The 18,664-nt window shown below is 36.5% G+C and overlaps 1 protein-coding gene across 3 annotated transcripts in view; it reads right to left on the bottom strand.

Annotated features, from left to right (window-relative positions):
* Positions 1 to 559: 559 nt before the first annotated feature.
* The window catches only part of AGO2 (argonaute RISC catalytic component 2), a 174,736-nt gene continuing 156,631 nt past the window's right edge, over positions 560 to 18,664 (bottom strand). For all 3 annotated transcript variants that reach the window (XM_069081216.1, XM_069081217.1, XM_069081218.1), the window contains exons 18-19: positions 15,833 to 16,032; positions 560 to 14,138 (exon numbers count right to left, since the gene is read on the bottom strand). In XM_069081216.1, coding sequence (XP_068937317.1) covers positions 14,030 to 14,138; positions 15,833 to 16,032 — 309 coding nt within the window. In that variant the 3' untranslated portion in view covers positions 560 to 14,029. The remainder of the gene's footprint in view (positions 14,139 to 15,832; positions 16,033 to 18,664) is intronic.

Raw genomic sequence — 18,664 nt, 5'->3', positions numbered from 1 at the left:
TAATAAATGCCTTTTTCATTCATTCTCTATAAAATTAAGGATTGGTGTGGAGATAATGACCCTAAATTTCATCCTGTTCTTTTTAACTTGATTAACATTGTATTCAGCAGCTTTTCTCCCCCCGCCCCCCTGACCAATTTTATGGTAAAAAATTTTAAATAAATTTAAGTTAAAGATTTGAGACGTGCTAACAAGTGTGCAAACATACGAATTGGGAAATAGTTGACTAGTTAACTATACTGACAATTCATGGTTTAAAATATTAGATTTGAATTGTATCTTGTGGGTCTCTGCAATGGCATTTCTCTCTGAAGTTTTCCTAGGTTTGGCACCAGTTCTTTCAATTTCATTCCATCTCATCCTCAATCCATCTATTAATAGGAAAACCTTTTATCTTTCACAAGTGACTCCTGACTTTTAGGTATATTCTTAAATATTAGAGTTGTTAGCGCAGGAAATTTATACTTCTAGCCTAACATAATTTTTTTAATTTCTCAATTTCCACCTGTGTGAAAGTACCCAAGTGAATATTTGAATAATTCAGGATCTTTCAAACAAATAGTCGTAAATATGAGGAGTTTTATTTTTTGCTGACGTACTATGAGGCAAAACAAAATTGACACCATACAAAATAACTTTATAAAATATCATTCACATCATATTTTTTAATCAGATTTACAGCATTCTGCGCATATTAAGAATTATGTACTGAGGTGGAAAAAACACTATGCTAACTCTTTAGGATTAGTTTATATACACACACACAGTAAGAAACAAAACAAAGTAACTGTTAGTTTTTCCATGAATTTATTGCAAAAGTAGTGCAAACTATTTAACCTAGGAAGCAAAAAACAAGCTTGAAAGGACCCATCAAAGCTTAAACATGACAATAGATGCTCAATTTCACAGCCTTAGAGCTTTCTTCACCAGTTTCTCTTTTCTCAAACCAGACAATTCCCCATCTCTACTTATTTTGGATTCACTTTTTCTTGGGGTGAGGACTTTGGAGGCAAGGGACTAAGAAATGTAGGGGAAGTAAAATGTAAGCTCCTTCAGGGCAGGAACTGAGGGGTTTGTTTTGTTTGTGTATCCCCAGCGTCTAGCACAATGCTTTGCACAGGATAGACACTTATAACATTGGTTGAATTTAATGGAACACAGTTGAAGGAGGACCATGTAGGAAACTAGGTCTTTAGATTAACTAGGCTGATGAGGCAATCTAATGGCAGCATTGACCTTTGGGGCTACTTGCTCAAATTGAAGTTTTGCAAAGGCTTTTTGAAACTTTGAGCTATATGATGTGTGTGTGTGTATCTCAAAAGTCATGATTTTTAATTTTTGAATTTAGAAAACAGCTACCAACCTCTTGATGATATTGAGAAAAGAATCAAGAAAGCAGCATGAGCAGAAGGGATTAGGAACATTATTGTCTGTTTATAAATGCAGTATCCTTTTGCTCAAGTCCTTTTGTGTGAAAACATCTTTTTCTACACTACACAATGCAGGGCGACATCTTTGAACCAGCAACTGCATTTGAATAAACTTAAAAGGATACTACAGCCTGCAAGATGAACTTTTTAAAAAGCCTTGCAACATCCTCTGGGGATCCTAGAAGCAACACAGTTAGCAATTCATAGACTAAACAAGGTAATGAAAGCGAACACATTGCTACATGTAAAAGTGAAAGAAACAAAATGCAGCATATTCAGGCTCTTAATTTCTTGAGGTACCTATAAATTTTATCATCTGCCCCAAAGTACTACTGTTATGTTAAAAAACACACACATACACACACGCACACACAACACACACGCGCACAAACACACAAAACAAGTTAATTTTAAAGTCCTTGTCTAGGAGCCAATTGTAGGGCATACATTATTACTGAGAAAGTGCAACAATGCTGATCATTTACACGCAGCATATTAAAGGATGATTTACTCTTTATAAAATATAGCTTAAGTATAGACCTGATGGAGTTTTTTTTCTTTATAAAAACACTAACAGAGGAATTGACCCACTGAGTCTCTGCAGCAAAAAGCCTTACAGAACCTTGTAAAGTTCTGTCACTAAGGAATGTCGGTTCTCTTACAACTCTGATGTAGACCTTTTAAAAATTGTAAAACTAACTGCTACAGGAAAGTTTCCTATTCTGGATTTGTTACTGGTATAAAGTCGAATTAGTAAAAGGCTTGAAGACAGTTTGTATAGTACAACTTAAAAGTTTTCCCCAAAAGAATTAAGTAAAAAAGATATACATTATAGAAAAGAAGTAGAATTGTAGATTGCTGAATATAAAATTGTGGAAAATTATTCTTCCTTACATTTTATTCTCACCTTTCCTTACATATGTACATATACACATGTCAACTCTTGTTGTCACTGGTTACCCGGAGCCAGTTTACCCATTTTTTAATCAGCGCACTGGCTCTCCAGACAAAAAACACTGGACTGAGAATCAGGAAACTGGATTCAAATCTCAGGTCCACTACTGTCATTTGTGTAACCTTGGACAAGTCACTTGAACTTCCCTGGGCCTCAGATTCCTCATTTGTAACATGAGGGGGTTGGACTAAAGGATCTTTAAAGTCTACTACACCTCTATATTTTTTATCCCTATTTATTAGAGCTTTCAGAGGGCAGAGATAGGAGAGGAGAAAAAACTTTGATCAGGCCATATATTACTCCTTAAATAAGGGCTCTTGAGTAAGGTCTACCAGAGTAAGAGGTTGACATTTATATCTAGGTCAGATGATTCGATTTTAAAAACTTCTCCATTACCACTGAAAATAAAAAGTTTGCTTTAAACATATGCATAGAAGAGTTGGGGATTTTATTGTTTGAGAAATGTGAATTTTGCTTCTTGATTTTTTTCTTTGTATAAAAAGTCTATTATGTTTGAATAGGGGAAAAATAGCTAAGTGTCGAGCCAGTTTGGCTTGTTTTCCCTCACTGGCAATAAGTTTATTTCTTATGTTGATTTTGAAAAATGCATTGGGACTCAAACCAAAAGGCACAAAGAATAGAGAACTCAAACATGAGATAGTTATTAAACAGAAAGTCTGGCTTCCAGAGAACTGTCAAGATGTATATGCACAGTCATACCTTACTGTTTGGTCACTTTTTCCAATCTCATCACCACACTTCTTAAATAGCACCCAACTGTTTAACTGAGGTAGATCCACATTGGAAAGAAAGCTGGGTCCCCTCCACTTTGTTTACCTCAAGTTGAAAACGTTTTATTTAAAAAAAAAATTCAGTGTAAAATTGTACGTAGAAGTGATGACAGATGGCACTATATGAAGAAAGCTTAGAACTTGAACAGGTTTGCAGAAAGGGTTTATAGACTACATCAGAACTCCAGGCATAAATAAATCTCTGAATGGAAAAGTTAAAGACTAAAGCAAAATGAGACTAAAAGAAAAAAAAACAGACAAACCCTGAAAAAATTCCAAGAATTTTCAGAACATGACATTCTATTTGACTGCCACAGAAATGTACAATGGCCCATTTTACACAGATGACAATAGCCTGTGGCTAGGTAGGTCAGTCACAGTATAGATAGAAAGCTCTAGGCCTACACATTTCCCTTTATATCTCAGGTGAGAAGCCTCTCTGAATTACTGTGTATCTTCTTGGTTTGAACAGGCTAATTCCCTCATTCTAGTATTTTTGCATACTCTGAAGCTTACAAACCTAACATCATATTAAGGCTTAATTTAAAGTGGGGTCACCACATAAGCATCATGCAAGCATTTAACATATTTAGGATACATACAAAGTATTAAACTACATGAAGTCTCAATTCTATTTAACATGTACTGTAATATGCTATACTTAACTTTTACAATCCATGTAGTAAATGAAAATTATACATGAAAGCAAATGCATATAAATAAAGCAATTCATATAAGAACTGTCAGTTTTACAAAACAGCACTGTATGGTCTCTATATTGCAAGCACAAGACATCTTCATATAGATCCACAGAACAGGTAGAAACTAATCCATATATATTTAGTACCACTTGAAATGAGGCCCTTTAGCTGCTCTATTCTTAGAAAATAGTAAACCTTAAATGTTGAGAAAACATTTTGATTCAAAATATTGTCTAAAATGTTTCCTGGGTGGTAGTGAGGTGTGGTATGGGGGTGGGGGTATTAGAGCCACATATGAAAGAGTTTAATTTTTGGTTCTTTTTAGATTATTTTATAAAAATAAAATAAAACTAGAAAACCTGTTAAAACTAAGGGTTAAAACCCCTCAGTACATGTCAGTTAAGTAACCTGAAGTGTACTAGAGGTAAGAAAAGTCTGGATTTTAAAATACTACATTCTCTTTTTTGCATGAGTAATTAACCACTTTGTTGCACAGAAACATAATTATTCTCCTAACTGTAAACTTAAATAATAGCTTTTCATAAAAACCCATTTTCATCTTTAATTATAAAACACTATCCCTTTATACTTTCCTCAGCTATATTAAAATTCCCTAACAGACCCAGGACTCAAATCTTGTATATACATATAATTACTCTTGCCATAAAGAGAGCTATGTATAGAGTCAATCAGTTGCCCTGTAAGCTTTTGGTCTTGTACATTCTGCTTTGAAAGAAGGGTCACTAAATTAATTAACAAATAACTTCCTCTCTTAGAGCCAAAAGGCCTTCCGGGTGGAGGGGTTCTGGTAGTGGTGGTGGGGGGGGAGGGGCCAAGAGATAGAAAAGAATAAACATCATTAGTCCTTTTTATAAGCAAACTAAACATTTTATTCCCTTAAAATGAACTAAGCCAGATTTAAGTTGGTCAATTTTGAGTTTTAATCAGCCCCAGAGCCAAGAACTTGCTAATCCTTGATTTTAAAAAGTAAACACAATTCCAATTTCAGATATGACAAAATGGAGCTGTTTCTGAACTCCTCAGTTACCACTGCCACACTTAAAGTAAATAAGTAATTTAAAAAACATTCACCATTATCAAGATAAACAATAACTAAGTTAAACCCCAAACAGTAAAGAATAATAATATCTAGTACATACTTAAATAGCACCTTACAGCTGAGGTCTTCAGAAGCATTTTACAAAGACACAAGGGAGTGTGTTCATTTGCATATCTATCTATATGTACAGATAGATAGATATACACACATATACATATATATAAACAAGAATATCTATAGGATTTGTGATTTCCACAACAAAAGGAGCTACCACCACCAATAGTGTAGTATATAAGTCCTAGAGAGTTTCCAGAAGCACATACATAGTTTTAAGTAACTTGTCCAGAGTCATTTTGGTGCATAATAAGTGTCAGAGGCAGGATTTTAACTCTGGACCCATTGACTCCAAGTTCAGACTTCAATGTAATGTACCTGCCCCTCCACATAAAATAATTATTGTTTCATTTGCTTCTTCCATGTCTCTCTAGGTACAAGAACAAAAGCAACCATCAGTTGGCCGGGAGATGGATTCACTGATGACTTATTGGTCAATACCTGGTTAAGACAGGTCATACAATGTCCCACTAAGCCTAGGCTTTGTCAAAACAAGTGAAAGCAAGCGCCTAGGACATCAGACAATTCCAATTGTGAAACAGCTAGCCATTATCCCAAATTCACAGACCCAGGGCCTCTTATAGGACTACATTTTTGTAAAGCTAGGAAGCAAGTAGTTTCAAACTCGAGGTGAACATTTTGTACACTGACACTTCCCTATTATTTCAATGGCCTCCTACTCTGTGCACCCTCACCCCCTCAAAAAAAAAATTTTTGGAAAGAGCATGCATCAAGGGCCCAACTTTTGAAAAGCACGGTGCTTCTGGGCTTGAATCTTACTTTGTATAGCTTCCGTCTTAGAACACAGTGAAGTGAAAAAGGAGAAATGGTAGTGGTACTCACCTAAGGCCTTAGGAGGAGGTGCTCACCTTCCACCCCACTGAAGCAGATTCTGATTAGTTGAACACAATATTCAAAATAATTAAACACCCCCTCCCCAACAAGCCCTTAAAACCTACCCCCATTTTCTCCTAAGGTGCAGTTATACTGATAGCCAAATAAATGAAATCAGCATTCTTTATATCCTGGACAAATAATCATATCCCCAGTGCCTGGCACAAGACCTTGTACAAAGGTCTTGGCACATAGTAAGTGCTTGATAAAATGCTTGACTGAGTAGGTGCCTTGTACATGCTGAAATGAATGGCTATTATAATATTCCACAAAAACAGAAATAATTAGAAAAGCCAATTTCAGTTTCTGATAAATGGCCTTTCATAGAGCAGACCTTTGCAACAAGGTGACATATGAATTTGGGGAAAAAAAAAGCCCCCCATTCATAAAACAAGGAAGTGTCTCCAAGAAACAACATCAATTTAGTCTAGGCCTCTTTGGCCTTCTAAATCAAAGAGACAAGAGAACAAATGTTAATATAGATTACTCAAAAAGGCCTTAAAGAGAAAAGCCCAGGGGTCCAAGCTAAAAAAAAGTCTAAATTCTTTTTATCATAATCTATGTATGATATTATAGTGCTACCACCATGTTCTAAGTAAGACAAGCAAGAAATATGTTAAGAAATATACTAAAGACACATATCTTTCAGGATTAAGATGTGCATGTGTGGCCAAAATGAGCAATAAAGGCTTGAAAAAGAATTGGTTTCAGGAAAGTAATTTAAGCTAATAGTATATTTGGGACTCTATTCCAAAATGTCAACAGAGAATTAATAGTTTTTAAACAAAAGAACTTTCTCTATTTGTCCTTCCTCAGATCAGAGCCATGCTACTTGTCCAAACTTCTTTATGAAGAGATTGTTCCTTTTAAGTGACCATTCTCAATTCCACAAAATTAGGAGAAAATCATGAAATTCCACCTTATACTTAGCTGATTACGAGAAGGAAGCCTTACCAAAACACTACGCTAGAATTCTGTGCACACATAAATGAGAATATTTCTGAGAGTAAAGGAGTTAAGCAAAAGGGAGTCTATTTAGGTTTACTGTAAACAAAAGAATATACTATACTAGCACAGACATTCTAGAGTTTTGCTTCTGAGCATTCAAAGCACCTTTAGGGTACATTCATATTTCAAAATTTGAGCTAAAGCCCTAAAGGCCTTTCCCAATATTGACTACCCCCCCCCCCCCCTTCTTTTAAATCAAAGAGCCCTATCTCTTAGCAGATTCAGGACAGGAAGATAAAGATATTTTTACTGTTGAAATTCTGATTAGTAAAGTTAACTTTAAACTTTATCATGCAAAATCAATTTGTCTTATCTTCTGCTTTTTTAAAATTAGTTATTAAAATTTTTTTAGTATTTGACTTGAAAGTATATCTATAGGTGGGAGGAGGTGGTGAGGGAGGACTGAGGGTAGAAATAATTGTCAACCCACTCATAAGTGTGGAATGGAGAAAAAGTGCTTTTGTGTTTAAAACAGGAAGGTGAACCCTAATCAGGAGAGTTCTAGCTGTTTCACAATATTGCCACATGGAAGCCTGAATCCAAACAAATGTGTCAGCCTTCCAAGGGCAGCTGCTCTGATTTCTGGGAGAACAACTTGGACAGAAAAGGCTTCAGCACTATCCATTCCTGCCTTCTGAGGCAGCTAGAGAGATGATGAGTGCTTACTGAATGGTCACAGTATGGCACATGAGTTTGCAAGTCAGGACTGAATGATCACAATTCAGTTTATTCAGGCAATAATTTGGCTATTTTCAGTGTTGAGTTATATTTTTGAAGAGCAAACACAATCTATTTAAGAATTCAGAGGTAGCCTTTATCTGCATCTGCTTTCTATCTAAGAGATATTTGGAAACCACCAACTATAGTGATTTGGCCAAACCAATACATTCACTTTTGACAATTAAATGGCAAAAATATATCCAAAGATGCAGGATTATAAAGAACATAACGGAGTCCATGTCACATCAATATATGTAAAAAAAAAAAGTTTTAGGATTCAGAAATCCCTCACGTTTCTGAGACATTCCAACATAACTACAAGCTTATCAATTAACCTCTTAGAGCTAGAGTAAATATGTAGCTATCAAATCACACCATATCTGAGCAATACTGTAATTCTGGGATCTCTAGCACCTACAGGTTAAATAAAAAGCAATTTGAACAGAATGCTAAACCCATAGCTCTTGATTATGACTGACTCGAAATAGGTAAAAGAGAGATGTCCAAATTTTTATGAACGTTGCCTTCCTATAAATTTGACCAAGTGCTTGAAGTGGCTTAAACAAACTTTGGAGCCACAGATAATACTAAATAAAGCATAAAAGGAAAAAAAAAACTCAAAACCTTTACAATCTTCTTTAAATATTTTTAAAAAATGTATGGAGATAATGTATTAGAAATGAAGACTGAAAAACATCCTTCTAAAGAAACAAACTAAATCCATCCTTCATAAAATGTCACCAGACACAAATCGAAGAGAATAAAGGAATTTTAACCCTTGCAGCTCTTACATCTTAATACTGTAAATGTGGCAGTATCACAAAAACAAAGTACATCAATGATAGCATTTCTATTTCTGCAATTCATAACATTACATAGTCTTTTTCAAACAGCTACAGCAGATGACAAAGATCCGACACAAGTAAAAAGGAAGTTCTCAAAAAATCAGTGCAATTACTTTGAGTTGAAGGTTTGCTTATAAAACAGACAGCATGTGTGTATTTTGGGGCACACGGAGAAACACCCACAATATAAAAGTCAGAAGTGTACTGTTTAAATTGAAAAAAAAAAGTTATGCCAGCCTAAGCAGCCAGTGAAATTACTAGGGAGCAGTTTCCTTTGGGAAGGACCTAAATATAAATGTATTTTGAAAGGGAGTAGCCTGAAGAGAAGGAAATTTTCATTTGATATTACATTCCTTGTCTTGTGGGAGAAAGATATAAGTTCAGAAGAGATCACATAAAAATTTCTTATGGCTTGTCTAGGCCACCAGAATGGCCCTCTGTATTAAGTCAGTAACCAAACTTTTCCACATACACTCACTAACTGAATTATGCTAAACACAGGGAAATGCCCATTTAAAAAATCCACTTCTACCATCAAAGAGATCTGAAACTATGGGAAGTGTTGAGATCCTAGTCATTATAGCATGATATGGGGGTGGGGAAGGAGAATTCTGGATTCTGAGATAAGACCTAAGTTTGAATTTTGGCTTTGCTACTTGCTATTGTTGTGACCGTGGAAAAGTCACAACCACTCAAGGTTTCAATTTCTTTTTTCATTAGTAGAATTCTGGGAAGGGAGGGGAAGAGAAGGGAAGGGAGCTGGACTAAATGATCTATAAGTTTCCTTCCAGTTCTAAATTCTATGATAATGTGAGAAATTAATTGTAGTTATGTGGTGCTTAGCACCAGACACTAATTGAGCCTCATTGATGTACCAGTAAAAGCATGGAACTAAAATCAGAAGACCTGGGTCCTTGTTTTGGTTCTGCCTCTCACTCAGTGTGATTTTGGTCACATTATTTTCCCTCTTTGAGGCCATTTTCTCATCTGTCAAATGAGAAGGTTGACTCAGATTATTTCCAACTCTAGCATTCTATGGCAAATTAAAAAAAAAAACTCTTAATGTAACACTGCCTCTACTGGAAAAAGGGCTGGTCTAAATTTAGCATTACTTAAATCAAGCACAGGCAAATATTTCAGAAGGGAAATCTGAATCATTATTACAGATTGATGAAAAAAATTACACAAATCCATGTAGGTAAGAAAAGTAACAATCTGTTTAGTGCTCTGTCCTTGCAAAATTACACTCATAATGTTTCTCAGAAGTTAAAAAGACCCATGCTAAGCTAAAGCATAAAGTCTGGGATAAAAATTTATATTATAATAACTTAGGTGCTATGAAAGGGAACAGACCCTTTGCCCAAATCAAACCAAGGTGTTATATTGAAATAAATCATAATTTCTGCATTTAATTAAAAAAAACAAACCTAGGAACAACACCTAACAGCCTTCTTGTTAGGAATACTCATAAGCCTGGGTAAACATTAGTAATTATTACTGGCTGCACTTGGGCCCAGATGGCGATGATTTCAAGCCATGTTACCAGAGTGTACATTGAGGCTATGATATAAATGATTCCAGCTCTGGGTGCCCCTGTGGTTTTGAGTGGGTGCAAAGATGCTTCCCAAGGGGAATTTGATTTTCTCCTCAAAAATGAATTTGGGAAAACTATGTAAAGGCAATGTGATTTTTAGTGGAAAAATGGGGACACCAGGTCCATGGAGTCACAAGTTTACATGCAGAAAGATGCCTTTAGATAGAAAGTAACTCATGCCAAGTTAGTTTAGCTTTATAAAACCTAGACTAGGGAAACCCAGACTTACCAAAGATGAATAAGGATATTTTTGCATGTCTGACAAAAGAATTCACCCACCCCCAATTGGCTTCTTTAAAAAGGCTTCCCAAGTCTACTTAAGTCTTGGTTTACAGATCATTAACTATGGGTGGTAGGCAGAATTAGGAAACAATACATTCCTGCAAAGAGCACTACAGTCAGAAGATCTGGACTTAAAAGTTTGGCTCTACTACCTACTAGCTGTGTGACCTTGGGCAAGTCATTTCACACAGCTATTGATACAAGTTTCTTCATATGTAATATGGGTACAATAATACCTGTCCTTACTGACCTCACTAGGTTGTTGTGAGGATCAAATGAGATGGATGTGAAAGCACTTCTGTAAACTGTAAAGCACTATATAAGTGTGAGGTATCACCATCATTAATGTGTGTAAATAAGAATGTTTGTAAACCAAAACATTTCAAATGCTTAAAAGGAATCTTATTGTGAACAGTAAAAAGAATTCTATTGTGAAACCTTTTTTAAAGCAGATAAATTTTATCTTTTATATATACACTGGAAATTTTATATCACTGTTCACATACCCAGTTTACTTAAAGTGAGGTACACCTATTTGAGACAGGCAGGGAGAAAAAGCAAAGAAAGAATCAGGGTCCCCTGCCAGGTGAAAAGAGAATCACAAATGATGAGAACAAGGGAATATTCACTTTAAGGAAATTAATGGGTGTGCTCACTAGCAACACCACTTTGGGTAAAGCACAGTTCACCTGTTCACAATATCTTGGGGGCATTTTATGTACAAACCACCAGAAATAACTGTTTGGAAAGGAATACCTTTTGGCCACCTTGAAAAGAGGGTCTTAATTTTGAATTTCATCTCCAAAAATTCTATATACAGCCATGAAATTCATTATTAGTTTAGAGATTTTTTTCTTCATCGCTTATAGGAGAAATTATTTTAAAAATTTTATATTCCCTCCCTTCCCCCCCAAAACCCCTAACTGGTGAACTTTTACAAAACAAACTATTACCTGAGAGACTGTTCTAGTTAGAGCCATTCTAATTTTGTAAAACCAAAGGATTACAAACATACTGGAGATATTTTGGTCTATTAATGCTTTGTATATTAAAAAGTCTTACAAAAGCAGTTATAGCACAGACCTATAGAGTAATTCTCAAAGTCCTTTATGCCCACTTTTAAGAAAATATTCTTCCTTTTGAAATATTGACAGGAACATCCTAGAAGAAGTCTCTATGAGTCTGTGCTTGATTGGCAATTACAAATGTACTTCTAGCTTAGAAAGGCATCCCCCATCCCCCTTTCTGTTGTCCATTTCCCTCAATATTCCCTTGCGGTTCTAATCAGTGCGAAAAGCAGGTTTTTTCCTGAACCTAATGAACTTCAGTAGAGCCCACAGGTGCTTTCGGAAAAGGGTGGAACTCATTTGATTTTGGTTCCCACCAGTTTGGTACAAGAAACAATTATCTTTTTTAGGCTCTAACTCAGGTTAAAACTTGAGCCAAGAATGAATTTTTACCCCTCTCAAAATAGGTAAAGTGCCACACACCATTACAAAAGGGAAGGAGAATGGCAACATTTCCTGTAGAATCTTCTGGAACAATTTTTTTTATATATAAAATGAAAACGATACAGCAAATGACTTAAACAGCAAGATAAGACTAATGCCATTAGAAGATAAGCACACACATACTACACACAAACACACACACGCACACACACACACAAACACATACACAGATATGTAATTAACACTCATTCATTTGTTATTTCAGCCAAAATAACATGGGCAAGGTGTTCATTATAACTTGAAGTGTGGTTAAATCCCCCAAACTCATAGCCAGTAAAATAACAAATATAGAGAACTTAGGAGCCTACACCACAGTCCAGTCCATAGCTCCAAATAAGCTGGTTGCCTGCCATATTGGCTGGAGGTAAATGTGGTTCAATGGTAGAACAAAATGAGAAAGCTTAATGGGTGAAGAAGCAAAGATTACTTTTCTCCTATGTCTACACATTTAACATGGATCAGTTGCTTTAAAATATCACACAGAAAAAAAAAAAGCAAATCAGCACAAAACAGTGTTCTTGTTTGTATCCCCTCAAAATTGTCCATGGTATATCGCTTTTAGTGCAATGGTTTATACATGTAATAAATGCAAGTGACCCCAGTGTGCAAATCCTGACAGAAATACACATGCCTCGTACTTATCAATTTTAATGCTTCTCTTAAGAGAATGGCCAAATCTCTCTTACTATTGACTTAATGCATAACAGAGAGATTACTCTTTCTTCACAAGTAAACGTCAATGATTTCCTAGATATTTTACTGCATAGATTCCATGACACTTCTATATTAAAACCAGAAAACAGAACTGCCTTCCTGAACATCAACAACTTTTGGCTTCCCGATAATCAAAAGAATAAATAAATTCCATTTTGTGCTTAAGCCCATGGAGAAGGGAGGGCATGTGCCCATCAGAACTGCTCATGGAAACAACACCGCTTGCTGTGATGTGGGCACACTTGTTATTTCTGGAACTGCAGGTTAAACTATCCACACTAATTATATGCCTCTCTGATCTCTGTCACATTAAAGTCAATTGCATATTCCTGTACTCAAACATTAGTATCCACATGATGTGGGTTTCATTTCTAGAATCCAAAATGCTCTTGATATGTTAAACAGAAAGTATGAGGAGCACCCCTTGGCAAATAAAATAACAGCGCCTAACCTATCACATTAATACTGCTAACCATATATAATCTTTTTTTTTTTTACATTAAAGACTTAACAGTGAAAAAGGATTGTACTGTATTTATCACCACAGACCCGTATTCTTTAGAGACTTTGGAAAGTATCACAGTCCTAGAGGACAAATCTTATGACTAGCTGTCAGTACTTTTTTTCTTTTTTTTTTTTTCCTACAAAATTTTATTAAAATGGCACTTTTCTGCCAATTGCTCGGACCTTTTAAAAGTTTTCAACATGTCCTGTTTCCGGCAAGAGTTTCGTATTTTAATCTAATAAAAACATCAGTAACGCAGGAGAAAAGGAGGCATTGGAGAACAAAGCTCAGAAAATAAATCTGCCATTTGCTTAGTAGAAAGTTGGTTATAAGTTATGATGGGAGCAAACTAGTTTGCCTTTGAAAATAAAACTAGTGGATGCATACGGAATAGCCAAGGCTTTAAGACCAGAATAGTGTTCTGTGTTTTTGTTCCTTTGTACTCTTTAAGGAAAGTCACAGCTTTTGTATCCCATCAATTTTGTGGTGCATTAGATCGTTCACAAGTAAATTGAATGACAGGTAAAATAAAGTCTGTTTGTGTGTGGTTTCTTGTTTGTTTGTTTTTAAAGCCCTGAGATAATAGCTCTTGAATTAATTTTAGGAAACTTGGGTCTGTATTCTGAAAAGCAGCCTATAGATTTTGGCAAACCACATTTCCAACAGTGGCAGGGGTGAGGGATAGAAGTGAAAGATGAGGGCAGGGGGAGGGGAGTTTTACAGGTCTGCAGCTCAAAATCCAAGTCTTAATTCAGGGACGGCTTTCTTTCTTGCACATGGAAAAGAACCTAGATGCATCCTGCTCCTTGCTGGCTGTCATGGGAGGGCTGGGCAACAGTTGGTCTGAGTGTAGCTGGTCTCATGTGAATCCAACTCTGTCCTAAATCGCTAAACACTAAAACATGTTAAGCAAAGTACATGGTACGCAGCGTGTCCTGATGAACCTGTACTGCTTTCGCAAGTGCTTGGTGGTCTCTGCCATTACTCTGACCAGACGTGTGGCTTCCTTCGGCACTAAAGGGGAGGAAACAGATGAAGAAACATTCAATCGATCCTGAAAGTCAATTTTCCATGGTGGAAAAACAAAAACAGTTAACAAATGACTTGAAGATGGCATGAGGATATCAAAGGAGAGAATTTTATCATAGTGAGGGACTGAGAGGTACAGAGAGAATTGAGAGAAAAAGTCTGCTTAGTAGCGGGAAGAGGGCTAGTCAGAGAATCAGAAGTCTTGATCCTAGGGTCCTGACCTAGTCTTTCCTCTGCCACAAATTAAATTTGTGACCTTGGAACAAGTCAGCTAACCTCAGGAATTCTCAGGTTCCTTATCTGTACACTGAGACAAGGTTAGACCAGATGACCTCTGAGGTACCTTCCTGTTCTACAGTTATATATGATTCTGAATTCTCTAGCCTAAGGCCAGAGGGACTAAGAAGAGGAAACTACTTAAACTGGGGTGCCAAACTCAAATATTATCTATTTTATATTTTACTTTTATTTATTTTGTCGAACATCTTCCCAGTTTTGGTCTGGTTCGGCCATTAGGTAGGCCTCTGAGAGTTTGGCACTCAAATCTACCTCAGACTAAAGGTAAAATAAAAACCAGTAATAGTGGCAAAAAAAAAAAATCTCATAGCTGCTCCCACCCCCACCCCAAACCCAGCTGAGTTGATGGCCAAGAAACTTAGTATAGATGTAAGGATCTCAAATAAAGAAAGCCTCACCAAAACTAAGGTTTAAGGAAGATTTAAAATTGTGACATACATAACATCAAGGTTTGAACTGAATTTGTTAAATTTGGAGAATGTTGTTGCCCAAAAGACATTCTGAAAATGTTTTTAAAGGTTACTATAAATAGACTCTGGACAGCTAGGTGGTACAGTGAATACAGCACTGAGTCAAAAATCAGAAGACTCATCTTCATGAACTTAAATCTGGCCTCACACACTTACTAGTTATGAGATCCTGGGCAAGTCACTTAACCCTGTTTGCCCCAGTTTCCTCATCTGTAAAATGAGCTGGAAAAAGAAATGGCAAACCACTCCAGTGTTTTTGCCAAGAACACCACAAATGGGGTCACAAAGAGTTGGACATGACTGAAAACTACTAAACAACAGCATGGGGGGGGGTAGGGGTGTATATAAGTAGACTTATTATAAGTCAGAACTGAAAGATCAATCAGTCCAGCCATTTCATTTATACACACCAGAACCAGGTAAGATCAGTGATTTGCCAAAGGCCACTGATAGCAGAGGGATGTGAACATGGGTTTCTGATTCCTAGTGCTGGGCTCTTCACACAGTATTGCAATTTAATTTTTCAAATGGAATACTGAAAACCCAAACTATTCTATTAGGTCACATCCTTCAGATTGTTGATATGAACAAATAGTTTTGGACCAAAGGAAATAACCCAGATAATGTTGAGTTTTTTTTTTTTTAATCACTTCTTTTAACAAGATTTTGGGGACATTTTCATATTAGTTGGATTATCTCTCCTAATTTTGTAGGTATAAGTTAGGTGGTGCTTAACAGCCAATTAAAATCGTGGCTTTAAAATAATGCCATTTCAAAGTAATCATGGAAAAAAGTCCATTTTGATACAGAATTTTTCATTTCTCCTTGTAACTCAGCCAGTGGTTCTGACCAAGAGTCACAAAATGTATAGCCCTGGGATACAGCCTGAATGGGGACAAGAATTCTGCTTACCTATCGTGTTCTTTATCCACCAGATGATATCTGGCCCTGAAGGCCACCAGGTGCGCGTAGTAGGCTGGTGCAGGGATAGAGACAGAGCGTGTACAGCGCACATAGGTATGACACAGTTGATAAGTCAAAATCTGTAGTTCATCTGAAGAAAAACGATTGTCATCCCAAAGGACATGATAGTGTGAAGGCCTGCTTGTTCCCTAAAAATTACAAACAGATTTGTTAAGTCAAACTCCAGTTTAAAAATAAAGCAAAAAGCAATTGTCTAGGTAAGAAACAATTATCTTACTGTTATTACATACTGGGCCAGGAAGAGGAGTAGACATATTCTTTCCTTGTTCATTGTCATTTCCAGACTATCTTTTTTTTTTTTTTATTATCACCTTACTCAACAAACATCCAGTTCATACAATCTATTTTATTTAGTCTATATCACTTGTTCAGATCCTCGAAGCAGTGATCCATTGGATTCTGGATAATTTTTCCTTCCTTTATCATCAAACAATTCAGTACCTTCCCCAATTCCACTTTCATGCATGGGAACTTCAATGTAAAAATAGATCTATCACCTTCAGCAACCTACCCTACCCTGGCTTCTAAATTCATTAACTGTTTCAATTCCAAGGACATACTACCTCACTCTAGACTCCTGAAGCACCAAACCAAATTAAATGTAATTGGAAATATTTAACAAAATAAATAAAAGTACAATGTAGATAATATTAATTTGTATGTGTGTTTTCTTTTTTAAGTCAGGGTGTGATGGCAGAGATCCATTTCTGTTTGACACTACTGCTCTATACCACTCACCCAAGAGGTATGCCCCTTGATTTCATTACCAACCATGATTGGACTGTATCTATGTTGTGGAACTCTTGAAACTCCTCTCTGTATCATGATTCCAATATCATCCATCCATCCATCCGTCCATTCATCATATCTTTGTATCCATTTGTTTACATCCATCCATTCATCTATCTGTCCATCTGTCTTTCTATCTACCACCCTTTTGCCTTACAAGTCCTATAGAGATTTTGTGCATTTACTCTGAACTTCATTCCATGACTCAACCTGGGGTCTATCAACTTATTTTTATGATATTTTCACAATGGAAAACTAACATAACTTATTACTTTTGTAATCCTATGTATTTTATTTTAAGCATTTCTTGAGGGAGGCAGTCGAGGTGAAGTGACTTGCCCAGAGTCACACAGCTAGTTAAGTGTCTGAGGCCAGATCTGAGATCATTTCCTCCTGACTCCAGGACCAGTTGCTCTATCCACCATATCACCTAGCTGCTGCTTTACTTTAGGCATTTGAAGAATATTATTCTGGGGTGGCTAGGTGGTGCAGTGAATAGAGCACTGGCCCTGGAGTCAGGAGGACCTGAGTTCAAATCCAGCCTTAGACACTCAACCCCAAGTGCCCTGTCTTCCCCCTCAAAAAAAAAAAAAAAAAAGGAAAGGAATATTATTCTGAGAAGGGATCCATAGACTTTATCAGACTACCATAGGGGTCTAAGATATATAAAAGGTTGAGAACCTTAGTCCTGAATCATTTATCACTCCTGTTCAGGTCTCCTTTTTCTCTCTTCACAGTCTTGACAAGATCAACTCTACAGGTTTCTCTGTATATCTCTGTTATTTTTAAATCCCTTGCCCTTTTGTCATTCACATTTTGCTAAACACCATTCCCTTCCCAATCTCCCTACCCCACTTTAATCTCCCATTTCTGCCCCCCCCCCCCAATCCCCCATATGATACATCAGAGCACTGCTGGAAAAATTGAGATGTTATCTCATTTTAATCGGGCCATTGCTGTTGCTTAGTAATCATTGTATTCTTCCCTTATCACTTTTTCCACAGTAGCAATTCCATACCTTCTCTTCTCCTTAACATACTTATACCATCCTTTCTCTCCTAAACAGGTCTTGCCTCCTACTTTATTGGGGAAAAACAATTCAATATAATTTATTAAGTGCCAACTATGTGAAGTCATCATCACCTTAGGTGATGGTGGTATAAAACCAAAAATGAAACTGTCCCTGATCACAATGAGTTTACATTCTCCTGGGAGGCAGGGGTGGGTGGGAGAGGATAATATAAACTGTATACAGGTAAATACAGAAATATATACAAAGTATTTTCTTTTTTATTATTATTATTATTTTTTTTTTTTTTGCCTTTTTGGAGGGCAATTGGGATTAAGTAACTTGCCCAAGGTTACACGACTAATTTTTTTTGTGTGGGTGTTAAGTGTCTGAGGCCGGAACCGAACTCGGGTCCTCCTGACTCCGGGGCCGACGCTCTACTCACTGCACCACCTAGCCGCCCCCTATACAAAGTATTTTCAAGAGGAAAAGTATACTAACAACTAGTTAGGAGAGATTTGCAGGAAAGGTCTTATATAATGGGTGGTCCATGAAGTTCATGAAAGAGCTGTACTTTGAAGGAGGCTAGAAGTTCTGTGAGGTAAAGGGGAGGAAGGATTGCATCCCAGACATAGAGAATTTGTGCAAAGGCAGGAGATGGGAGATGTAACATGAGGAGCAATTAGCAGGCTAGTCGGACAAATATAGTGTAAGTGAAGGTGAGTAATATGAAGTAAGACTGGAAAAGCATGTGGGCAACAGATTGTGAAGGGCTTTAAATGCCAGGCTGAGAATTTTATGTTTTCCTAGAGGTAACAGCGAGACATCTATCTATCTTTTTATCTATGTAGGGGAAAGGCATGATTGCATCTGTGTTTTGGGAATATCAACTTGGCAGGTATTATATAACAGATGGATTAGAGGGGGGAGAAACTGGAAACAGGAAGATCATATTATAATAT

The sequence above is a fragment of the Petaurus breviceps genome, unplaced genomic scaffold, assembly GCF_028583685.1.
Source record: "Petaurus breviceps papuanus isolate PSGF00001 unplaced genomic scaffold, PetGlider_PUasm1.0 98, whole genome shotgun sequence".
Classification (NCBI taxonomy): Eukaryota; Metazoa; Chordata; class Mammalia; order Diprotodontia; family Petauridae; genus Petaurus; species Petaurus breviceps.
The sequence above is the reverse complement of the archived record's forward strand: the minus strand, read 5'-3'. Positions and strand labels throughout refer to the sequence as shown.